Genomic DNA, 24,949 nt, shown 5'->3' on the forward strand with positions numbered 1-24,949 from the left:
GGACAATGTAGCACTTTAAAGACTAACAAGATGGTTTATTAGATGATGAGCTTTCGTGGGCCAGACCCACTTCCTCAGATCAAATAGTGGAAGAAAATAGTCACAACCATATATACCAAAGGATACAATTAAAAAAATGAACAAATATGAAAAGGACAAATCACATTGCAGAACAGAAGGGGGATGAAGGAAGGTAAGTGTCTGTGAATTGCTGATATTAAAGGTAGGGAGAGTGGGATGTTTGTGAGTTAATGGTATTACAGGTGATAATTGGGGAAACTGTCTTGGTAATGGGTGAGAAAGTTCAAATTCTTGTTAAGTCCTTGTTGGCAAGTGTCGAATTTTAACATGAATGACAGTTCAGAGGATTCCCTTTCAAGTGCAGATGTAAAAGGTCTTTGTAGCAGAATGCAGGTGGCTAAGTCATTTAGAGAGTGTCCTTTCTGGTTAAAGTGACAAGAAACTGTTTTCTCTTTGTGATCTTGTCTGATATCTGTTTTGTGGGCATTAATCCTTTGGCGAAGTGTCTGAGATGTTTGTCCAATGTACATAGCAGACGGACACTTTCGGCACATGATAGCATAGATTATATTTCTGGATGCGCAGGAATATGTGTTCTTGATCTTATAACTCACTTGGTTAGGTCCAATAATGGTATCAGCAGAGTGAATATGTGGACAAAGCTGGCAACGGGGTTTGTTGCAAGGGAAGGTACCAGGGTTGGTATTAGTGTGGTATGTCCTGTGGTGGTTGGTAAGAATCATCTTGAGGTTAGGTGGTTGTCTATAGGAGACTATGGGTCTGTCTCCCAGAGCCTCTTTGAGTATGGTATCCTGTTCCAATATAGGCTGTAGTTTATTGATAATGTGTTGGACAGGTTTAAGTTGGGGGTTGTAGGTGATGACAAGTGGTGTTCTATTGTTGGTTTTCTTGGGTCTGTCTTGAAGTAGATGGTTTCTAGGTATTCGTCTGGCTCTTTCAATTTGCTTTTTTATTTCTCTGGGTGGGTAGTTGAGATTTATAAATGCTTGGTAGAGATCCTGAAGCTTCTGGTCTCTGTCAGTGGGGTTAGAGCAGATGTGGTTGTATCGAAGGGCTTGGCTATAGACGATGGATCGTGTGGTGTGTTCTGGATGGGAGAGAAATGCTGAGAAAGTAGAACTACAGGCAGAAAGCAAGAAATCAAACAAGAGACAAGGTGAAGTAAGGTCTCTCTTCAATGAGTCCAATGAGTCAGATGTAAGAGCATACATCAGTTCTTCTCTATTTTACTGTATATCAAAGTTTGCGCTTTCACACTCCGTGTCTGTCTGAAATCAACCAGTTTCATAACAGCTTTTCTCAGGGCCTGATGGACCTCCTTGTTTCTCAGGCAGTAGATAAGAGGGCTGATCAAAGGTATCAGGACTGGAGGGTATTTAAAGCTCAAACATGGATTTGTCCACCCTATAGTGGGAGGTGTCACTCCCAGCTGGAGTAACATGCCTGAACTTTGATCAAATTAGCAGCATGAAATAAGCATTGAGAACAGGGCAGCAGAGCCAGGGGCTGGCGACACACAGCTGTATCTGTACTTGGGATCTCAGATGGCTGCGGACAGTTAGTCTGTGCTACCAAGGCTATGCTGCTAGTTCTAGCATCAGAGCTTAATCCAGGGTAGTACATGTAGCTCTAGGGGGGGCAGGGAATTATCATTTTATAAACCCATAAGAGAAACCCAAACCCCCAAGCTTTGGTGTCACTCCAATTTGTCCAGGTCACTCTGGACTCTATCCCTGCCCTCCAGTGTATCTACCTCTCCCCTTAGCTTAGTGTCATCTGCAAACTTGCAGAGGGTGCAATCTATCCCCTCATCCAGGTTAGTAATACAGATGTTCAACAAAACTGGCCCTAGAACCTCTTTGGGGCACTCCACTTGACACCTACCGCCAACCAGACATCGAGCTGTGGCTCACTGCCTGTTGGGCTGAACAATCTAGCCAGCTTTCTAGCCACCTTACATTTATCCAAATCCATTTCTCTCCACTTTGTATTTATCCAATCTATACTTCCTTAACTTGCTGGCTAGAACATTGTGGGAGATTGTATCAAAAGCTTTGCCAAAGCAGAGGTATATCACATCGGATCCTGCATCCCCATAGCAGCAAGATGAGATTCCGCCAGACAGTAGAATAGAAGGGGTGTATTGCTTCTCCAGGATACAGCACAGCACAGGCATGATGTGGTTACAGGATTCGGGGCAAGGATGCCTCAGACCCCTTGGGTTAGGGGATCTATTGCCCCCTCAACCCTCAGCCTTCAGCTTAGTCTGTTCCCTTCATGTTTCCCCACCAGAAACTGCTTCTTCCCCCCAAACCTCACTTCCTTTGTTCTGTCCCTGCTCTCCACTGGTCGGACTGGTTGGGTCTTTGTCTCTGTGACCTTAGGCAGCCCCCTAAAAACAGGCACATCAAAGTAAGTTTCTAAATTAAACTATAGAAAATGAGCAGCTTGATGTAATTCGCCATGAAACGTGTTGCAGGCAGAGTCTTACCTCAGACAGCTGTTCTTATTTCAGGTGAAAATGTTCCAATTAAAGTTGTTGGTTTTTTACTCTGACTGAGGTCCCCAGTCCCTCAAAGTTATTTGTTTTCCCTTACAGTGGGCCAGGCAGCTTGACAAGCCAGCTGAAGGCCCAGGGCTATGGCTTCCAAGCGCTTAAATAGTCTGGCCCTCAGAGTGCGAATCCTGTTTGGCACTGCTTTTCCCATGGCATATCACAAGGTGCAACTGGATTTCAGTACCCCACAGGTCTTCATAGGAACAATCACTGTTCGGATGTACAGGAGGAAAAACAAGGATTTATCCGCGTCGTAGTGTTGATCACCAAGCCGTTAGGCTTTCAGGGGACAAGGAACGGCTCATTAGCCCATTGACAATTCTTAAAGCAAATGTGATTCTTGGCTGCAGAACTGTTGTGAGCAAGACACGCAAAGTAATTCTTCCACTGTACTTGGTGCTGAGTTGGCATTTATTGGAGTATTGCATGAAGTTCTAAGCCCCACATTTCAAGAAAGCTGTGAAGAAATTTGAGAGGGTCCAGTGAAGAGCGGTAAAAATGATGAAAGATCTAGATGACGTGCCCTATGCTGGAAGACTGAAAGACTTGGAATTATTTTGTTTGGAAAAGAGAAGACTGAGTAGGGACATGATAGCACTTTGTAAGTACCTAACGGGCGTTACAAGGAAGTGTGAGAAAATTGATCTCCTTCACCTCTGAGGATAGGACAAGAAACAACGTGTTTAAATTGCAGCAGAGAGGTTTAGGTTGGATATTAGGAAAAACTAAGCACTGAGGGTGATTAAGCACTGAATAATTGCCGAGGGAGGTTGTAGAATCTCCATATCTGGAGATATTTAAGAGCAGGTTAGACCAACGTCTCTCACATTATTGGATTTTAAATTGAGCAGACTCATAGACTCATAGACTTTAAAGTCAGAAGGGACCATTATGATCATCTAGTCTGACCCCCTGCACACTGCAGGCCACAGACTCTCACCCACCCCCTCCTAGAATAATCCTCTCACCTATATCTCAGATATTGAAGCCTTCAAATACTTTGAAGACCCCAAGATGCAGAGAATCCTCCAGCTGTGAGCTGTGCCCCATGCTACAGAGGAAGGCGAAAAACCTCCAGGGCCTCTGCCAATCTGCCCTAGAGGAAAATTCCTTCCTGACCCCAACTATGGCGATCAGCTAAACCCTGAGCATGTGGGCAAGACTCACCAGCCAGACACCCAGAAAGTTCTCTATAGTAACTCCTATCATCCCTTCATTGTCCTATTTCCCACTGATAATGAATGGTCAATTAATTACCAAGATCATGTTATCTCATCAAACCATCCCCTTCATAAACCCATCTAGTTTAATCTTGAAGCCAGATAGATCTTTCGCCCCCACTACTTCCCTTGGAAGGCCTTTCCAGAATCTCACTCCTCTAATGGTTAGAAACCTTCGTCTAATCTCAAGTCTAAACTTCCTACTAGCCAGCTTATATCCATTTGTTCTTGTGTCCACATTGGTATTAAGCTTAAATAATTCCTCTCCCTCCCTGGTATTTATCCCTCAAATATATTTAAAGAGTGCAATCGTGTGTCCCCCCCCCCAGCCTTCTTTTGGTTAAGGTAAACAGACAGTTCACTGGTGCACCCACGGGGGGGGGGGGGGAGGCTTTGCTCCAAATTCTGTAGAAAGTGGGCAATGTGAGGTGTCAAACAAAAGCTTATGCTCTACTGATTGTGTATGGTGCTCATGTGCCTGTGTGATGTTTGTATGGCTCTGTTCTTGTATTGTAAATGTTCTCTGTCTGGGAGGGAGAAATGAGCCTGAACTGACCATTGCGATGAGGGATTGTTCAGCCAATGGCTGTGCTAACTAGCACTGCTGAAGGACAGTGTCTCTCGGAGTGGCCAATACACAACTGAAGGACTAGTCTGAAACCTGCAGACTGGCCAGTGCATAACGGCTACTTGCATGTGAAACAGAGACAGGCCACTTGATCATGTGACCAGCTCCAGTTTGAAGACACCAGAAATAGAAAAGTGCCATGAGGCCTTCTCCATCTGGTCTTCAAACTTGCTCCTGATCCCAGCTGCAGCCTTGCCAGGGACAGAGAGCGGGAAGGATTGCTGACCCATCCCGATACAGGATGTACACCAGAGATTTCTAAGCCAGCAGTTTGTAACATCTCCTGCATCAAGAAGAGCCCCAAATGCTAAATTTAGGGGCAGAGATGCAGATACCAGTGAGCACAGCTCCCATTAGCTGTAGGACCCAAACCTGGCCAATGGGAGGGGCTGGAAGCAGTGCAGACAAGAACGCTACTTCCCACCACTCCCCTTGGCCTAGAAAGGTGATCTGTGGCCAATGGGAGCTGTAGTCGCTGGTACCTGTCATCAGGCCCATAAATACAGAGGGGAGGCCTGCTAGAATCTGACCCTGGCAGAGCAGATTGGGCCTGTGGGCAACTATTCACCCACCCCTGGTCCCACCAACATGAAGCATGAACCTACAGAGCAGGGAGAGTTCATGGAGGGAGATTTTATTGTTGGGTTTGCTTTTCTTCTGACACTTGGGTGGTAAAATGTTTGCACATCAATTGCATTTCTGCCTGGGAGGAGGGAGGCCCATGGGCAGCCGTGTTGGCTGAGATGGGCAAAGCTGCCAGTTGCTTTTGGGTGCTCAAGTCCTGTTCTTTTCAATTCACTGGTTTCCTTTTATTTTGGTGATGAGAGAAGTCAGAGCTAATGAGCCCCAAAAATTGTTTCCAACCATCTTCTGTTTGCATTTCATCTCTGTATCAATACCTGTACTGCTACCTCTATGGACAGAGACCAAGGTGCCTTAACGCTGACAAGTGTATGGACAGGCAGGAAATGCCACTTGGAAGGACACTAAAACTCCCACCCTGTACAGAATGTCGTATTTTGTTTTCCTGCCTACAGTTCAGTTCTATTTTCACTTACTGTGGCAGGAAAATATTTCACCTGCTTTCCAAGATGTTATTGAGAACAGAAAAGCCCAATCAAAGGGATGTAAATGTCGTTGGATTCAGTAGGCGGGGAGGAGATCCAGGATCACTCAGAAGTTGTGAAGCTCCCTGCAGAATTCGGGCACTTGTGCTTATACACAGATCAATAAAGTGGAGGGCTTCACGAAAATGCACAGCTGATATGCAAAAGCTGAGAAAATCGGATACGACCAAGCACAAAGCAAGGAATCAAGCAAGGAAAAAGGTGACGTAAGGTCATTGAGGGCGAATCCTCTTGTCAGGGAATCAAATGGTCCATGTGTAAGGAAATAGTTCAGTTCATCTCTATTCTACTCTATGTCATTATTTGTCCTGTCACACTCCATGCCTGTGTCTGAAAGCAAGCAGTGCCAGAAGAGCTTTTCTCAAGGACTGATGGACCTCCTTGTTTCTCAGGCAGTAGAGAACAGGGTTGAGTAAGAGGACCAGGACTAGGAAGCAGAAAGACATTATTTTGTGAACAACTGGGAGAGGATCAATCACTGAAACTGCATAGAACTTCATTATGCTCCCATAATAAACTCCAACCACAATGAGATAGGAGGAGCAGGTGGAAAAGGCCTATTTCTGGAAGGGATTCTGAGTAGTAAGATGCCGATATTCAATACGATACTGGCAGTGAATGTCAACTGTTGCACAGTCTTGGTGTTGGAAAAGCGGCGAGGAATCCTGTGGCACTTTATAGACTAACCGGAGTGCTGGAGAATAAACTTTCGTGGGCAAAGACCCACTTTGTCAGATGCATGTAGTGGAAATTTCCAGAGGCAGGAATAAATATGCAGGCCAGAATCAGGCTGGAGATGACGAAGTGGGTCTTTGCCCATGAAAGCTTATGCTCCAACACTTCAGTTAGTCTATAAGGTGCCACAGGACTCCTGGCTGCTTTTGTAGATTCAGACTAACACGGCTACCCCTCTGAGTCTTGGTGTTGGCACCACCAAATGGACCTTAAACAGCTCCAAAATCACAAAAGAGAAGGTCGAGTTCTTTGGGACCACAGTATGTTAATTGCAGAATGAAAATTTGTAGCATGATACTGTAAGAAATGCCATAAATCCAGGCCCAGGCCACCATGTGGCCAGGCACCCTGCCGTTCATTAAAGCAGGGTAACCGAGGGGATGGGAGATCGCTAGATACTGATCAATACACATGGCTGTGAGCAAGTTGCATTCTGTATTGGCGAGGATAATAAAGAAATGGAATTGCACACAGCAATTCTGTAGAGAAATGGTTCTGTCCCCAGTCACAAGACTGGCCAGCAGCCTGGGCAGAGTGGTACAGACGTAGCAAAACTCCACAGCAGACAAGCTGTCCATGAAGTAATACATGGGGGTGTGAAGGTGCCAGTCGGCCACCACTAGCACAATGATGAGGAGGTTCCCAGCCACAGACGCAATGTAGATCACTAGAAAGAGCAGGAAGAGGAGGGGCTGCCGTTCAGGGGTGTTCCCAAACCCTAAGAGGATCAATTCCATGATGGGCGTTTGGTTCCACAAAGAACATTCTGTTTCTTCCTTATGCTTTTTCATAAATTGTATCTAGAGAAAGAAACACATCAGATATTCAGGGAGCATCTGTAGATAGGTTGTGCTGTTGGCTACCTGGCAAGAAACCTGGGATCATTGGGTCACTCCATGTGGAATATGAAGTTTTCCACGAGCAGAGGAAGACTCGTTTCATTAAGAGGTCGAGCCCTCAATACAAGGGAACCAAGAGCATGGAACCTTAGTGAGATACAGCAACGTCCCACCGAACCGCTTTTCAGTGGGGATTGTGAAATATCTTCAGCATGTCAGTGTCATTTCAGGCAATAACACAAGTCAGTGGATTGGAAAGGAAGACTATTTAACGTTCAGATAAAGATATGTGTACTCTGCAGATGGGAAGTGTCATTCCCAGCTGGGGTTACATGCACTAGCTTTGATCACATTAGCAGCATAAAATTAACAGTGAGAACCCAGCAAAACGAGCAGCGGATTGGGACACTCCCCGAGGTGTGTACTGTGAAGCTCAGATATGGTTGGGTTGGGGTAGCTTGTTTGTGATGCTGAAGCTACACTGCTATTGTTAGTCCCAATAGGGTGAGCGTACAGCAAAGGGTGAGCGTACAGTTCTAAGGGGTACAGGGAATTGCACTGTTAAGTTGTGTACAGGTATACACTATAAGACAAAGCCTGGAACCCCAAGTTTTTTACATGAAGTTCTCGCTATTGTACCTCGGTGTTCTGTACCTTCGGTGGTCTGGACTGTCAGTGTCAGCGTTGTCTGGCCCAGGTCGTCCTGGCGCGCTCCTGACAGGACCTCTACTCCATCGGTGATGAGAAACTTTCGGCTGCGTGCGTAACAATCGGTACTCCCTTTATCTAGAGTGTTAGACCCCTTGCATCCATCCGGGGCATCCATCGGGGGACTGTCAGGACCCAGGAGGCTCTGCAGAAGAGCATCCACCCCAAGGAGCCCTCAGAGCCACCTGGGTCCTCCCCACCGGGGGCTCGTGCCCCATTCCTCCATCACGTCCTTCCATTTACCCATCCCTAGCCCCCCTTCCTGATGTCAAACAAAAGACACATATGTTCAAAAATAGAAACTGAGTTTATTGAACAAAACTGGAGCAGGGGGAGGGGGATGCACCTGTGGGGAGACTGGGAAAAGGAGGTGGGAGAGGGGAAGAGAGAGGGTGGGAGAAGGAAAACCTGGAAGGAGGGAGCTGGAAGGGGGAAGCAAGGGGAAGAAAGGGAAGGGAAGCTCAGGGCCCAAGGTTGGGGGGGTCTCACTGGACCAAATTGATGTTCATGCTAACCTGTGCCTGGGTTCGAATGTGGCCTTTGGTGGCCAGGCTGGCAGCTATCCTGCCAGAGATGGTCGCATTTCTCTGTCTACTGCGGAGATCATGGAGGTTGGGGGCATCCCCCGCAAACCTGAATAAGGTCCATGATCTCCACCCTGGACCAGGAAGGTGCCTGCCTTCTCCAGCCCCTGTCAAGCTTCTGCGAGCTGGCAGATTGCTCCTGGGGAGTGGTGGAGGGCTGGCTGCCAGTGGCTGGCTGGCTCATGTTTTGGGGCCCCTGGGTCAGGGCCCCCAGTGTCCACTGCTGGCTCCGGGCTGGCAGGCTTGGAGCTGGCACAGGCACTATGGCCAGGGTCTACCCCTTTAATGTCTCTGGGCTGGGGGAGAGGAGAGTAAGCTTTCCTGGTTGTGCCCAGAGTGGCCACCAGGGCTCCCTGGGAAGGGCTGGAGGCCCCCTATTTCGAATTAAATGTCTACACAGCAATTAATTCAAAATAGCTATTTGAATTTGGTGTTAATCCTCGTAGAATGAAGTTTACCAAATTCGAATTAAGGTCTCCGCTATTTTGAATTAAATTTGAAATAGTGATGTGCAAGTATAGACACTACTGAAGTTCATTCGAAATAAGGGCTGTTTTTTCAAATTAACTTTGCAGTATAGACTAAAGCATCACATGAAATCTAATGGTAACAGGTCCTTAGACATGGGTGCACTTTGGTTTACGACCTATTCCAGACAATGTTCTATCTATTTTCAATTTTTCTTTTCTTGTCTTGTATCAATTTTATTTTAGAATCATCCAAATACGAATTTCTTCCTGGCTTTCCTCAGGGCTTCCTTCACCTCTTTGTTTCTCAGGCTGTAGATGAGGGGATTGGCCAGGGGGGTCAGGACCGTGTAGACAACAGAGAGAACTTTCTTCAAGTCCCCCAGCAGGTCGGTGGTTGGGAACATGTAGACAATGAGCAGTGTTCCGTAGTAAATGGTCACCACGATCAGGTGGGAGGAGCAGGTAGAAAAGGCCTTTTGCCGCCCGCTGGTGGACGGGATCCTCAGGATGGTGGTGATGATACAGATGTAGGACGTCAAGGTGAGCAGGAAGGGGAGCAGTAAGAAAATCAAGCTGAATATGAAAGCCAGAGTTTCTATCATCTTAGGGTCATTGCAGGAGAGACGTATCAGAGGGATAAAATCACAAAAGAAATGGTCAATAGTGTTGGAGCCACAGAAAGTCAACTGGGATACCAACAACGTTGTTATGACATTACCTAGGAAACCCCCTAGCCATGAGCCACCTGCCAGCTGCAGCCAGGCCCTGGCCATCATGCGGGCTGCATAATGCAGTGGGTGGCATATCGCCACATACCGGTCATAAGACATCACCGATAAGAGAAAGCATTCGGTGGCAGCCAGAGAACCAAAGAAATAATATTGGGTGAGGCACCCACTGAAGGAAACGGTCTGGTCCCCCGTCAGGAGCCCGGCCAGCATCCTGGGCAGGAGGGTGGAGCTGTAGCAGGTCTCCAGGCAGGACAAGTTCCCCAGAAAGAAATACATGGGGGTGTGCAGGTGCTGATCAGCCACCACCAGCACCACAATAAGGAGGTTCCCTGCCACAGTTACAATGTAGGCGACTAAAAAGAGCAGGAAGAGAAAAGTTTGCAGTTCTGGAAGAATTCCGAGTCCCAGGAGGATGACTTCTGTGAGGGACGTTTCATTTCCATGGTCTGGGTTCGCCATGGGGTCGGTCTATGGGGAGGTAATGAACTCCCAGAAAGAAAAGAACATTCATGCAAGAAATATTAACATTTTTTTTCTTCTAGCTCCAGGCACAACAGCTGAGAGGGTAAGGAAATGCTGTCTCTGGATCCCTAGGACCGATTCCATAACTGAGCGGACTGGAAGTTAAAGCAACACACCCATCCCTCTGCAGACCTGCATGGCACCTTGACAGATGGCACCTATAGAATAGAGATTCAGATACAACAGTAAAGAGACACAGACAGAGGAAGCTGCATGACACATTTGGTGAACTCATAGACTCATAGACTCTAAGGTCAGAAGGGACCATTATGATCATCTAGTCTGACCCCCTGCACAGTGCAGGCCACAGAATCTCACCCACCCCTCCCAGAATAATCCTCTCACCTATAGCTCAGATATTGAAGTCCTCAAATGGTTTAAAGACCACAAGATGCAGAGAATCCTCCAGCAAGTGACTGGTGCCCCACACTGTAGAGGAACGTGAGAAAACTCCAGGACCTCTGCCAATCTACCCCGGAGGAAAATTCCTTCCTGACCCCAAATATGGTGATCAGCTAAACCCTGAGCATGTGGGCAAGACTCACCAGCCAGACAACCAGGAAAAGTTCTCTATAGTAACTCCTATCATCCCTCCATTGGCCTATTTAGCACTGATAGTGAAAGGTCAATTAGTTACCAAGATCATGTTATCTCATCAAATCATCCCCTTCATAAACCCATCTAGCTTAATCTTGAAGCCAGATAGATTTTTTGCTCCCCACTACTTCCCTTGGAAGGCTGTTCCAGAACTTGTCTCCTCTAATGGTTAGAAACTTCATCTAAGCTTCCTACTAGCCGGCTTATATCCATTTGTTCTCGTGTCCACATTGGTATTGAGCTTAAATAATTCTTCTCCCTCCCTGGTATTTGTCCCTCTAATATTACAGGGTATGTCTACACTACCCCGCTAGTTCGAACTAGCGGGGTAATGTATGCATACCGCACTTGCTAATGAAGCCCGGGATTTGAATTTCCCGGGCTTCATTAGCATAAGCGGGGAGCCGCCATTTTTAAATCCCCGCTGCTTCGAACCCCGTGTAGCGCGGCTACACGGGGCTCGAACTAGGTAGTTCGGACTAGGGTCCTATTCCGAACTACCGTTACTCCTCGTGAAACGAGGTGTACCGGTAGTTCGGAATAGGCACCCTAGTCCGAACTACCTAGTTCGAGCCCCGTGTAGCCGCGCTACACGGGGTTCGAAGCAGCGGGGATTTAAAAATGGCGGCTCCCCGCTTATGCTAATGAAGCCCGGGAAATTCAAATCCCGGGCTTCATTAGCAAGTGCGGTATGCATACATTACCCTCCTAGTTCGAACTAGGAGGGTAGTGTAGACATACCCTAAGAGAGCAATCATGTTCTTTTGGTTAAGGTAAACAAGCCAAGCTCCTTGAGTCTCCTTTCATAAGACAGGTTTTCCATTCCTCGGATCATCCTAGTGGCTCTTCTTTGTATCTGTTCCAGTTTAAATTCATCCTTCTTAAACATGGGAGACCAGAACTGCCCACAGTATTCCAAATGGGGTCTCACCAATGCCTTGTATAATGGCACTAACACCTCCTTATCCCTACTGGAAATACCTCGCCTAATGCATCCCAAGACCATATTAGCCTTTTTCCACGTCCATGTCACAATGGAAGCTCATAGTCATCCTATGATCAACCAAGACTCCGAGGTCCTTTTCCTCCTCCGTTACTTCCAACTGATGTGTCCCCAGCTTATAACTAAAATTCTTGTTATTAATCTCTAAATGTATAACCTTACACTTCTCAGTATTAAATTTCATCCTATGCTTCAATTTTCAAGATCATCCAGATCTTCCTGTACGATATCCCGATCCTTTTTTGAATTGGCAATAGCCCCCAACTTTGTGGCATCCGCAAACTTTATTAGGACACTTCCACTTTTGGTGCCAATGTCAGTAATAAAAAGATTAAATAAGATTGGTCCCAAAACTGATCCCTGAGGAACTCCGCTAGTAATTTCCCTCCAACCTGACAGTTCACCTTTCAGTATGACCTGCTGTAGTCTCCCCTTTAACCAGTTGCTTATCCACTTTTCAATTTGGACTTAGCTCTTATCCTTAGAAGGCATTCTTGAACAAATGGAATCACACCATCTCATAATGATGGCTTATTACTCCAACCCCTGTAATCGTCATTTTGTGAGCAGGAAGGGAAGTTGGCTCCCCCGATGGAATCACTTCCTTGATGTGGTGGGGGGCTTGTGTGTCTCAGGGACCTTCAGTGCTATGCCGGTAGGAGTTTACTGCTCCTAGTAGGGCCACCCAAGCCAGACAGGTCAACTGGTAGAGACCAGACAAAAAGCAATTCCCTGGTCCTCCAGCTTGGGGTTGGGTGATGGGCTAACAACTCATCCCTGTGAAAAAAAATATTGTTATGGAAACCTCTACATCTTTCAAAATCAAAACCATCTCAGTTCAGGGAAGGCCACGGGCTCCTCAGTGGAGGCTTATGACATACAACAGCCAAACCCGGAAGGACTCTGTCGTACTGATGACCCTTAGTCGACCTCAGATGTCCCTGGGGAGTAAGCTGCTTTCACACAACAAATGCATGATGATTGGCACGTGGAATGTAAGAATGCTGAGAGAACAAGGGAGATGTGTGCAAGTGGCAAAAGAAATGCAAGTATACAAACTCTCCATCCTAGGCATTTGTGAGGCCAGATGGAATATCTTTGGGGAGACTAGGCTGAAGTCAGGAGAGACCTTATTATATTCAGGAATAAAGAAGGAAGATGACATCCATGAAGCAGGAATAGCTCTTCTGTTGTCCAAAGAAGCCTCCAGAAGTCCGATAGATTGGGAGCCAGTATCAGAGCGTCTGATCAGAGCCAGATTTGAATCCCGATTCCAGAAGCTAGATAAATTCATGGAGGTTAGGTCTACAAAAGGCTATTAGCCAGGGGGTAAGGAATGGTGCCCCTGGCCTCTGTTTGTCAAAGGCTAGAGATGGATGGCATGAGACAAATTTCTTGATCATTGTCTTCAGTCCACCCCCTGTGGGGCACCTGGCGCTGGCCACTGTTGGCAGACAGGCTACTGGGCTAGATGGACTTTTGGTCTGACCCAGTATGGCTATTCTTATGTTCTTATGTGACATTACCATCACAATGTGCTATGCCCCAACTAATGCAGCAGCAGAAGAAGAGAAAGAACAGTTTTATATACAACTGCAATCGGTGCTTGACAATATACCTAGACATGATATGCTGATCCTGATGGGAGACATGAATGCCAAGATAGGCAGTGACAACACCGGAAGGGAAAAAGAAATGGGAACACATGCTTTAGGCCAGATGAATGAAAATGGCAAACTCCTTGCGGACATGTGTGTCATTAATGAACTTGTAATTGGAGGCACACTTTTCCAAACAAACATTGCCATAAAGTAACTTGGGTATCACCTGATAATCGTACACAAAACCAAATGGACCACTTTGCAGTCCGAAGGAGATGGCAAAGATCTCTGGAAGATGTGCGGGCTAGGCGCAGAGCAGGTATCGGACCAGACCACCATTTAGTAGTTGCTAAACTTAAAATGAAACTTGCAGCAAGAAAACAACAACCCAGCACATGAACTAGATTTGATGTGGGGAAGCTGAGGGTACAAGAAACGAAAGAAGTCTTCCAGATGACCTTGAGCAGCCACTTTGAGGCACTCCAAAGCAAGGAAGGAGCAGAACAAACTGCGGAGGGAGTCTGGAGCTCAAAGAAGGAAGCAATAGTGGAAACATGCAAGGTGGTATTAGGGCAACATTCCATTAACCGGAAGGAATGGATCACAGCTCAGACATGGAGAATGATCGAAGAACAGAAGGCACTCAAATAACAAGTTAACCAAACAAAAACAAAAGGCCAGAAACAAGCTGCATCATCCAGATCCCATGAAATCGCTGGAGAAGTAAAGAAAAGTTTCCGCAGGGAAGAGAGAAATTTCATAAACGAGATTGCAGAAAAAGAGAGGCAGCATCTAAACAAGGGGACTTGAAAACCCTGTACAATACAACACGAGTCTTGAGTGGAAGGAAGAAAACCCAAACAGACCAGTCAAAAACAAAGATGGTCAGCTACTTACCTCAGTGGATGAGCAGCTTGCCAGACGGAAGGAACATTTTGAAGAAGTGTTAGACAGACCACCATCAAATCCTCGACAGTAGGAGAACCCCTAGACATCAACACTGGGGCAATTACAAAAGAGGAAGTCTGCAAGGCAATAAGGAACATAAAGAATATCAAGGCAGCAGAACCTGATAATATTCCACATGAGGTACTAAAAGAAGGAGCAGCTGCTAGAGTGGTCCAGCTACACAGTTTGCTAAATCTGATATGGACAACAGAAGAGATCCCAAAGGATTGGAGAAAAGGGCTGCTAGTGCAACTCCCTAACTCCGGTGATCTGTCACTGTGGGTGTGTCTAGACTACAGGGTTTTGTCGACAAAACTATACCTGAGTCCACACTACCGCTGAGTTCTGTTGACATAACGTCGACAGAACTCAGAAGTTTTGTCGACGCTGGTAAACCTCATTTTATGAGGCATAACGCCTTCTGTCGACAGAGTTTCTGTCGACAGAAGGTGTTATTGCATGTAAACTGTCCTTTGCGTCTACACTACTGTGACGGCGCGTTGGGAGTTCCCCGTCTCCTGCACCCCGAAATGGCACAAACAGACTGCACCAGCCAGTGGAATTGAGGGTGGTTTATTGCTCCTCCAGCACAGCGCAGCACAGATGTAGTCTGGTCACAGGAACTGGGCTAGGATGCCTCAGGCCCCCTTGAGATGGGGGAGACTGGGCCCCTAAACTCCAGCCCCTTCTCCTAGGCTCTCCTCCATGCCCTCCGACAGCCAGCAACCAACTCACTAACTTCCAACCCTGCCCCCCAGCCAGGGCAGCATTCCACCTTCCTTTGTTCCTCTCCAGGGGGGGTGTCTGGCCACTGGTTTGCATAGTGACTCATCCTGTTTTGCTGGGTCGTGGTACCCACGGCAGCCAGTGGGGGTTCCCCCAGAGCCAGCAGCATAGAAACCAGCCAGGTACCCCCACTACGTCACAACTACCATGTCGACAAAGCAGCTTGCTTTGTCGACAGAACTCAATGTAGTCTAGACGATCTTTGTTGACAGAAGTTTTGTCGACAGTATCTGCCGACAAAACTTCTGTCAACAGAAGCCTGTAGTCTAGATGTACCCTGTGTGAAAAGTGGAGGGGGATTACTCTCCTGTCCATCCCAATCAAAGTATTAACCAGAGTCATCCTGGAATGAATGAAAGATGCCATAGACCACAAACTAAGAGAAGAACAGGCAGGTTTTAGGAAAGGACAATCTTGCACAGACCAGATAGTAACACTTCGGATCATCATAGAATAACGCATTGAATGGCAAGCACCACTCTATATCAACTTCATAGAAAGCCTTCGATAGTGTGGACAGGCAGTCCATCTGGACCATCATGCAACATTACGGAGTTCCAGGCAAACTGATTACCATCATTAAGAAACTGTATGAACAATAGTCTTTCCAGGCCATCCATGATAGAAAACTGTCAGAAAAATTCCGGGTCACAACAGGTGTATGCCAAGGCTGCCTTCTTTCACCATTACTCTTCCTGATTGTCTTAGACTGGGTCACAAAAACAGCATATGCTGACTCAGGAAGGGGACTCCAATGGACTCAAACTAGGAAACTTGAAGATCTAGAGTTTGCAGATGACTTAGCCCTGCTTGCAGACAAATTAGATCACATGCAAGAGAAGACAGATGCCCTACAGGAAACAGCAGAGCAAGTGGACCTCAAGATTAGTCAAGAGAAGACCAAGTTGATGTGTATTAACAACAGACAGGAAGGTGAAATTAAAGTTGAAGGAAAAGCAGTACAAGAGGTAGATCAGTTTGTATACTTGGGGAGTGTTATCAGCAAGAATGGGGGAACTGAAGAGGACATCAGTGCAAGAATAAGAAAGGCCCAAGAAGCTTTTGCTATATTACGACCAGTCTTGGGTACAAGAGCCATTTCACCAAGAACTAAATAATGTATTTTCAATTCCAATGTGAAATCAGTGCTGCTGTATGGCTTGGAGGCCTGGCGCGTTGTCCAGAGCAACACCAAAAGAATTCAGACATTTGTCAATAAATGCCTTAGTCACATTATCCAGCTAAAGTGGTTCACTAGAGCACCAAATGAAACCTTGTGGACCAGAACAAATCAGAAACCACTGGAGGTCCAGATTAAGAAAAGAAAATGGCGATGGGCAGGCCACATTCTGTGTAAGGAATATGAGGAATGTATCACAAGACAAGTGTGAGAATGGAGTCCAAAGGGAAAGAGGGAAAGAGGACGTCCCAAACAAACACGGCGACGAAGCTGCCTGGATGAAGTAAAAGCAGCTGGCTTAACATGGGATCAAATCAAGACTATCGCTAAAGATCGCAAGAGATGGAAAATGACTGCAGAGGCCCGATGCTCCATTAGGAGCCCAAAGGTCTAATAGATAGATAGATAGATAGATAGATAGATAGATAGATAGATAGATAGATAGATAGATAGATAGATAGAAGGCATGTTGAAGGTAGGGGATTTTTCCTTTGTCTTTCTGCTGTGCAGACAGCATTAAAAGCCGAAATAAATTATTTTGACCTGAGCTACGCAATTGTTGTAGCTGAAGTTGCATAGCGTCATTCAACTTTTGCCCATCTGTGCAGGAATGTCCTAGAGTTCTTTGCGGTGGTCAACAAGCATGAGAATAAGGGGGATCCAGTGGATCTAGTAGATTTCCAGAAAGTCTTTGCCAAGGTCCCTCACCAAAGGCTCTTCAGCAAAAGGAAGCTGTCATGGGCTAAGAGGGAAGGTCCTTTCCATGGACTGGCACCTGGTTAACAGACAGGAAACAAAGGGTAGGACTAAATGGTCAGTTTTAAGAATGGAGAGAGGTAACTAGTGGGGTCTCCTGATGGGCCATACTAGGACCAATCCTATTCAACCTATTTTATATCATCTGGAGCAGTGGTCCCCAACGTGGTGCCCGCGGGCGCCATAGCGCCTGCTGGGGCATTTATGTGCACCCGCTGAATCATCTGAGCTGGCCCCGCCCCCGGCACATACGTGCTGCCAGCCCCGGGTGCCTGGTGCGTGGGCGGCCCTGCCCCTGGATGCCCGGTAGCACCGAAAGGTTGGGGACCACTGATTTGGAAAAAAGGGTGAAGAGTGAGGTGGTAAAATGTGCACATGCTATAAAAGTCTCAAGATAGATACGTACCAGGCAGACCACGAAGAGCTACACAAAGATCTCAAAAAAAGCTGAGTGACTGGACAATAAAATATCAATAAAATATCATCTGACATTTAATACTGATAATATTGAATATTGCAAACATGATCCCCACTATCTGTGTAAAATGATGGGGTTTAAGTTAGCAATCCTCACTCAAGACACACACACCTTAGAGTCATGATGGGGAGCTTTTAGAAGACATCCATTCAGTGTACAGCAGCAGAGAAAAAAGCAAAGAGAATGTTGGATATTTAAAAAAGGGGAGAGGGAATAAGTCGGAAAACACCACCTGGCATCGATATACCTCCATGTTACACCCACGTCTTGAAGGCTGCATGAGGATGCAAGATTCCAGCTTAAAAATGGCACTGGAAAAGGTTCAGAAAAGGGCAACAAAAATGACCAGTGACATGGAATGGTTTCTGTTTGAGGAGAGATTAAAATGCCTGGGGCTTGTTAGCTTGGAAAACAGCAGACTAAGGGGGCACGTGATTGAGGTCTATAAAATCAAGACTGGTGTGGAGAAAGTGGATAAGGAACTTTCCCATAATAAAAGAACGAGGGGTCACCAAATGAAATGAATAAGCAGTGGGTTTACAAGAAAGAATAGGAAGCATTCCTTCATACAATGCACAGTCAACCTGGGGAACTCCTTGCCACTGGGTGTTGTGAAGTCCAGGAGTTGAACAAAGTTCTAGAATGAATTAGATAAATGAATGGAGGGAAGGTCCATCAATGGCTATTGGCTAGCTTCTGCTTATCAGGGTCTGGGAATGGGAAACAGGAAGGGATCACGTGAGGATGACCTGTTCTGTTCCCTCCCTGTCGGACACCCGACATTGGCCACTGTCAGCCGACAGGACGCTGGACTGGATGGACCTTTGGTCTGACCATGTCTGGCCATTCATATGTTTTTTATCTTTCTGGTCAGTTAAAATACGAATTGGGTCTCTCTCCTAGATTGCAACGGTCACATCTGCCCATGATGCCTCGCCATTCTGAATATTTCAAGAGATAAGATGGGTGAGGTGAGATCTTTTCCTGGCCAAATTGACTAAAGCTTATTAAGTGCTAATAAAGATCCGCTTCTGAACTGGGTTAGTGCTACAGATAATTCTCTTCTCTGCCAGTCAACAATGGCTGCCGTTAAACAAAAACATTTCCACTGGCTCCAGAAATGAGCCGTGGGATTCCATGGGGCTGGCAGGGTTCAATTTCAGAGGGCTGACGTTGGTGTGTGTTAGTGTTGGCCGATGGGCTAAAATGAACAATGACTCGTTCGCGGGTTGGGCAGACCCTGTGGGGACGGGGTCACTAGCCCCATGGCTCAGCAGGGAGCCCTCTGCACCAAGCCAGGGGTGGGCGAGCGGAGCCATGGCTCCCTGCCTGGCCGTGGGGCTGGAGACATCCCCACAGGTGCAAGTGGCTAGGGAGGCTGCCCAGAGCAGAGATCTCCAGTCTGGGCTGTAAGGGGCGGGTGAGTTCCTGGCTGTGGGGCAGTCTGTGCATTGCTCAATGGCATCTATGCATGGATGGATCTCTGCACTTATGGGGTGGACCCCCTGTGGCCAGGGGCTTCTCATTCTCCTCCACCTCCCCGTTGTCACTGTGCATCTCTGCTGGGTTCTCAGAGCAGCTCACACCTGCCCCTTACACCCCCAGTTCTTGGCCCCCCCGGGCCTTACAGGGGTCCCATTGTTCACTGCTGGAAGTCCCTGCTGGGTACCCCCTGGCACCTCTGTCCTCAGCCTGATCCCAACCCTGCTACTCCCTCTTCTTCCTCAGTTTCCTGCCATCGTAATAATTGGGAAAAGCTTCAACATGAATAATAATCACCAATGTTAGGGGAAAACCCCACGTTCTGCCAGGCCTACTCAGAGCTGGTGTCTGTCCCTAGCACTGACCCTGGCAGCCTTTGTCAGCTCTGCTGTCCCCACCTCCTCTCACTAACCTTCTCCTGGCCCCAGCAAGGTCCGTGTGTAATGTTCAGGCGGGATTGTGCAGAGGTACGGCACCTGTGCATGGCGAAGGGCCGTCTCGGCAGCCATGGATATCCAACCTCGCCAGGCCAGACTCTGTGGTCCAGCACCAAAAATACCTTGACATCCCTCCCGCTGCATGACAGGAAGCAGGGAAGTCAACCCCTCCCAGGGAGAGGGGTGATACCGACTTTCAGGGCTGTGAAGTTGTCAGGTCCCGCGGTGTTAGTACATTTCGGAGCTAGGCTAGAAGTGACTGCTAAAGTTTTTCCTTTTCCACCTAAATTCCGGCATTTTACATTGGGCTCGGAGTCTGAGAGACCCTTGCCAAATCCCCCTTGGATTCCCAGGGTATTACTTATTTTAACAAACTTAGGTTGCTTCAAAAACCATGAGCTTCTAGGGACCAGGGGAGGAAAGGTTGATTTACCTCGGTGGTGGGTCTGTCACAAGCTAAGATCTCTGATGTCTTCTCCTCGCTAAGGGTTTCAGGGACCAGGATACATGTTAATCAGTCCAGTTACTCACCCCACAGCATTCACCTGCCTCGGTGTTCCCAGTAAACAGAACATCACAAGGCAGAACAGCGACTGTGTCTCCATCCCATGTCTGGTACCTGCCCTCAGACACTGCCAAATGGGGAGAGTCTTTTCTGGATCATTATATCTCCTTCCATGGGAAGGGGAAGTCTCCTGAGGCAGGTCTGCATGGGGAACCTAACAAGCAAGGAAACGTTAGTGTCTGATTCATTCTTAGATAACACCAGCACAGTCAAACTTCTAGTCTCCAAGGGAAAGTCAGGATGAGAAAAAAAGCATTTCATCCTCCAGCAAATCTCTCTTGGCGGGGTGAATGCTGCTGAGATTGTGAAGAAATAACTTGCTCCTTCTAGGAATAAATGTTATCATTGAGATTTCCAGGGCTGCCTAAGTGATTTAGACACCAGGATCTCTTCCAGTTCCCTTAGGAAATTTTGAAAGGGTCACCATACTTAAAGGTGGGGTTAAGCACGTACAGACTAAGCAGTTGCTTTGGGGTTCTAACCCCCACAATGGAATAAGTTTCTTTGAACATTATGGGAAGGGACTCCCAGAAATATTCCTCTTTGGGACCCTTGGTGGGCAAGGACCAGCTCTACTACTTTTTCTAAACAAACTTCCTGTTGCCCTCTCTAGAAAGCACACACATGGTGGCTAGTCCCCCTCCGATGACCTTGGCTAATTAGCTCAGGTAAAGTGATTTAGGTACCTCGGCCTGATTTTCCAGTGTCCTCAATGCTGAGGCTTCGCAGCCTGCGTCTGGTTGATGGTTACTTAAGTGCAGGGATGGTGGAGGACCAACAGCAGGGAATCCTGTAAAGCAGCAGGGCAGCGAGCCATCTACAGGGAACTGCTGGGGACACTGCCCAGGGCATAGCTGTGGGGCTGCCCATCAAGATTGGTGGCCAAGGCAAAAGTGGGTTCCCAGCCAAGCAGCAGGGCCCATGGTCAATGGGAACCAGATGGGAGGCAAATGGGCCTGGTCAGGGCTGGGGGGGGGGAGGAGGGCTGGTGGAAGTGGAGCCAGAAATAGTTTCCCCTAGTCCAGCAAAATCCCTCCTCCAGGACTGGTCAGGTCTGGAGGTGCCAGACCAGGGAGGTCCAACCGGTATTAGCATGGTCGATACACGACAGAAGGACATGGACACCTCCCTGTAGAGGAAAGCGTCACACATGGGCCAATTTGGGGATCCATGGCCATCCAGCAAATACACTTCTGCCCTGCCCTGAACTCCATTCTACATCTGCATTCTAATGCTTGCTGCTTCAGTGTGAAGGAAATGTCTGTTGGAACTTTCACAGAAGCACACCTGTCATAATCAGGAGGGCTGACCAGCACCGGGTGACTAAGGCGTTAACTATGTCTCCTGTAGCTAGCCAGGCATCGGGTGGTCATCAAAGAACAATGCAGGTAGGAACTTCAAATGGGAAAAGAGCGGCATTTCTCTCTGTTTCTTTCTTTGAGATTTAGAGAGGTTTCTTCTAAGACTGAAGGAGATGGGAGTCCCATCTCTCTTCCAAAACAGACTTCTTACGGTGTGCAAGTAGGGCAAAGCTTAGATAGTCCATCAGATTTTATTGTTTTCCTTGTTTGGGAATTTGGAGTTAATGGCTGAACTGGTAATGCTGTTTTCTCTCTTTTGTAACTAAAGTTTTGGCCCATGGGGTTCCCCTGAGTATCAGGATCAATTGATGGCTCTCTCCAACTAGCCACTGTACTATACTTGAAACAGTAGCTTTATTTTGATAGTAAAAGTTTTATTCTTTTTTTTTCTTAACCGGTATTGGTTGATCTTCGTGTCCTGAAAGGTCCATCTGTGTGTGTCTGCATGCCTGACTGAGGACCCAGCTACCACAGACTGCAGCAGTGGATTTCTCTTTTCTTTTTTAAGCTCTTTTGGGAGAAAGAGCTTGGGGTACGCCTGGGTTGGTTTCAAGTGTCCACCCCTGGTTATGGATTTAAAATCACATGATGGTGGCAGCGGATTCTCCAAAATCTGGATATTAGGCTTTGGGGGGAAGTTTTTGACCAGAGTCAGGCATGGTTTTGGGGTGCTCTTGTAGGCCCCCACTTCTGCATTGGTCACGTCAGAGTGGGGAACAGCCGTGACGACACCCCTGGCTACTCATTTCAGATATAGAATAGCCAATTCTCACAGACAGCTCCCAGACCATTAGCACACCCACGAGCAGCTGACATTTCTGAGAGACCCTTTTTTCCAAGCCTTCCTCTCCTTTACTTATTCAGTGAGATTTTCTCAGCACCCTACCCCTTGTCGAAACCCCATCTAGGCCCTGAATCGTAATTGCTCCTAGTTCTATAGGCAGCCCTCACTTGTCCACCGAGCAAGGCCTCAGAGAGGTATCAGGATGGGTGGTTCTATTACCAGGGGTGATGAACTGCCTAGGAGAATTGAACCCAGTGCTCTAGGGCTACCAGGAAACCCACATCTCCACATTGCTTTGCTACCTGTCATTTCATGGTGCCTCGCATCACACCATCTGATGGACAGTGGTTTCAGAATTTCCTGATTGGGCCCTTGGTTCTGTCCCTGGTGGGGAACGTACCAAGGAAGAGGGGGTGCAGGCCAGGAAAACAAAACGGGGAGGTTCTCTGGGACCAGAAGAGGAACTTGCGTCTCGGAGGGCAAGAGAAGGGAATGGGGAGAAATGACCTAACAGTAAAATCCCTAGATAAGGACACAAAGAGAGAGGACACCAACCTTCTTAAACTAGCAGAAATGCTCAGAAAAGTGCAGGAGATTTAGCAGGAGCAAACTGCCACTGTCAACACACGGGATAAAATATGGACAGCTGGGTCCCATCAGTTTTCCAACCAAAGGGGTCTCTTCCACCGCCTTGCTGTGAGAACTACAATGGTCTTTAGCCTCCCTCCGACCTCTTTATTTGCCCAACCTCCCCTTCCCCATGGGCCAAGATAAAAAATGGACCATGGAAAATGATCAGCGCAGTGAGGTGGGCGATCAGTTGGGCAAGGCCTTTTGCCTCCTGGAGGTGAGACCTCTGCTGGTGCTTGGTCAGAGCCAGTCCCAGTGAAGTGTAGCCCATTCAGAGCTACGAAGTTGTTCCTGGTCAAGTACCAAGAAATCACTGCTGGTGCTGTGCTGTTTGCATGTAGCCTGTGCGAGGGCAGCGGGGTTGCACCCAGAGCTCACCTTGCTGGATTGGATCCAGACTGCAGGCTGGTATTTGCCCACCCCGGTATTTCAGGATGTCAGCCTCTCACCAACAGACCGTGGGTCTGATACAGGATTGGGAGGGTGAGATTCTGTGGACTGTGGTGCAGGGGGTCACACATGGGCAGAGGAGGATCACTGCTGAATCTCTGCCATTTCACAAACACGCAAGAAACTGAATGTAAAGTAAATTTCATCTAGCTTGTATGATCCAAGATGATATTTTCTCTCATTGCCTCATTCCAAACACACTGGTTAAGACAAACCATGTGTATTAACTACAAAAAGATACATACGAAGTGATGCTAAGGGATAGCAAACAGAGCAAAGCCAATTATCTAGCAAATAAATAAAAATGAAAACTAAACCTAATGCACTAGATGGATAGGATCGGAATTAGCGATTTCTCATCCTGATTGATGACATAATCAGTCCATCAACTTTCCCTACAGAGAGTAAAAATTCCTTTAGCCTGGGACCAAAATTCATCCCAGTTCAGTCTTTGTTGCTTGGATTTTTCCTGTATTTGTCTTTTGTGGGTAGTGAGGTTAAGAGAGGATGTCATACCCCAACTTGTATAGTCTCAGAGGGGAAGCCGTGTTAGTCTGTAGGTAAAACAACTTAAAAAACAGCAATGGTCCTTGTGCATCTTAGAGACTAACCCCCAAAAATAGATAAATAGTATCATGAGCTTTCGTGGGTACAACCCTCTTCTTTAGATGACAAATATGGAGCAAGAAGCACAGAGGTTGAATTGTAAAGCAGAAAAAGGGGGCAGACAAGGAAGGAATGAAAAAACCCCTGTCAATTAAAGTGCCTATGCTAAATGATGCTAATAGAGTGGGCTGTAAGTGCCCGATACTCAGCTGTTGATCTCATTTGGGTGTTGACTATGACGGCCCATCCAGTTTGTGTCTTTGTGGAAGCCCTGGGAGATAGTGTCTGACTGGCATTTGAAGGCCTGTTCCGACGACTCTCTGTTTGGTTCCAGAGATTAGTTTGTAGGAGAAGAGCCACTTTGAGATCCACCAGTGAGCGCCTGGGAAAGTTGAAATGTTCCCAAGAGGTGTCTGTGTGTTGTTACTTTGGTCCCCATCCCTGAGAGTTCCACCACCCAGGCCCTACAGCCCAGCCCTAATCTCTGCCCCATGGCTCCCCTCCACTCAACCCCCCCAGCACCCTCCACTCCAGGACAGACTGTCTCCTGGTCCCCTGCTCCCATCCCAATCCCATTTCCTTCCTGGGGCATGTGTCCCCCACCAGCCCTGCTAGATCCCCTCCCCCCATGTCACCGCCCCTCCTCCCACCCCCAAGCTGTGAGGTCTCTGCCCTTTTGCCCCCTCTCCATTCCCCAGGCCAGTGTCTGCCCCCCAACTCTTCTCTTGTTGCAGGGCGCCAGCTGACTAAGTGCCTGGAAGCCACAATACCCTGCTGGGCTGCAGCGCTGGCCCTGCTGTCTTCAGGCTCTGAGTCCTAGGGACCTCTGTACCCAGCTTCCCATTGAGAGTCCCAAGGCCGGCAGGGGACACTTGGCGCAGATCCCCCTAGCCAGCCTGGGCCTAGCTGAAATGTAACTCGCTGCTGGGATCCCACTGCTACCACCAACGTGGGAGCCTCTGCCTCCCGCTGACAGAAGAGGAGCCCGCTGGCTGTAGCCTCTGCTTTGATTTAGCATAGTTAGTGGTGTTCCTGTAAAGCACCACGGGCTCGGCTTTGGTGGCTGGACTTCCAGGCTCAAGAGAACGAAAGTCCCGCTTGTTCCTTGCTTCACATTTAGAG

At 47.5% G+C, this 24,949-nt stretch overlaps 1 protein-coding gene across 1 annotated transcript; it reads right to left on the reverse strand.

The window, feature by feature from the left end:
• Positions 1–9,155: 9,155 nt before the first annotated feature.
• On the reverse strand, positions 9,156–10,100 carry LOC102453207 (olfactory receptor 11A1-like). Its single transcript, XM_006135502.2, has one exon. It carries the CDS (start codon positions 10,098–10,100, stop codon positions 9,156–9,158), a length of 945 nt encoding a protein of 314 aa, XP_006135564.2.
• Between the last annotated feature and the right edge of the window lie 14,849 nt (positions 10,101–24,949).

This window comes from Pelodiscus sinensis, chromosome 30 (assembly GCF_049634645.1).
Source record: "Pelodiscus sinensis isolate JC-2024 chromosome 30, ASM4963464v1, whole genome shotgun sequence".
NCBI lineage: Eukaryota > Metazoa > Chordata > Testudines > Trionychidae > Pelodiscus > Pelodiscus sinensis.

Excerpts from the sequence above, each read along its gene's own strand:
- LOC102453207 (XM_006135502.2), bottom strand. The coding sequence starts at position 10,100 with ATGGCGAACCCAGACCATGGAAATGAAACGTCCCTCACAGAAGTCATC.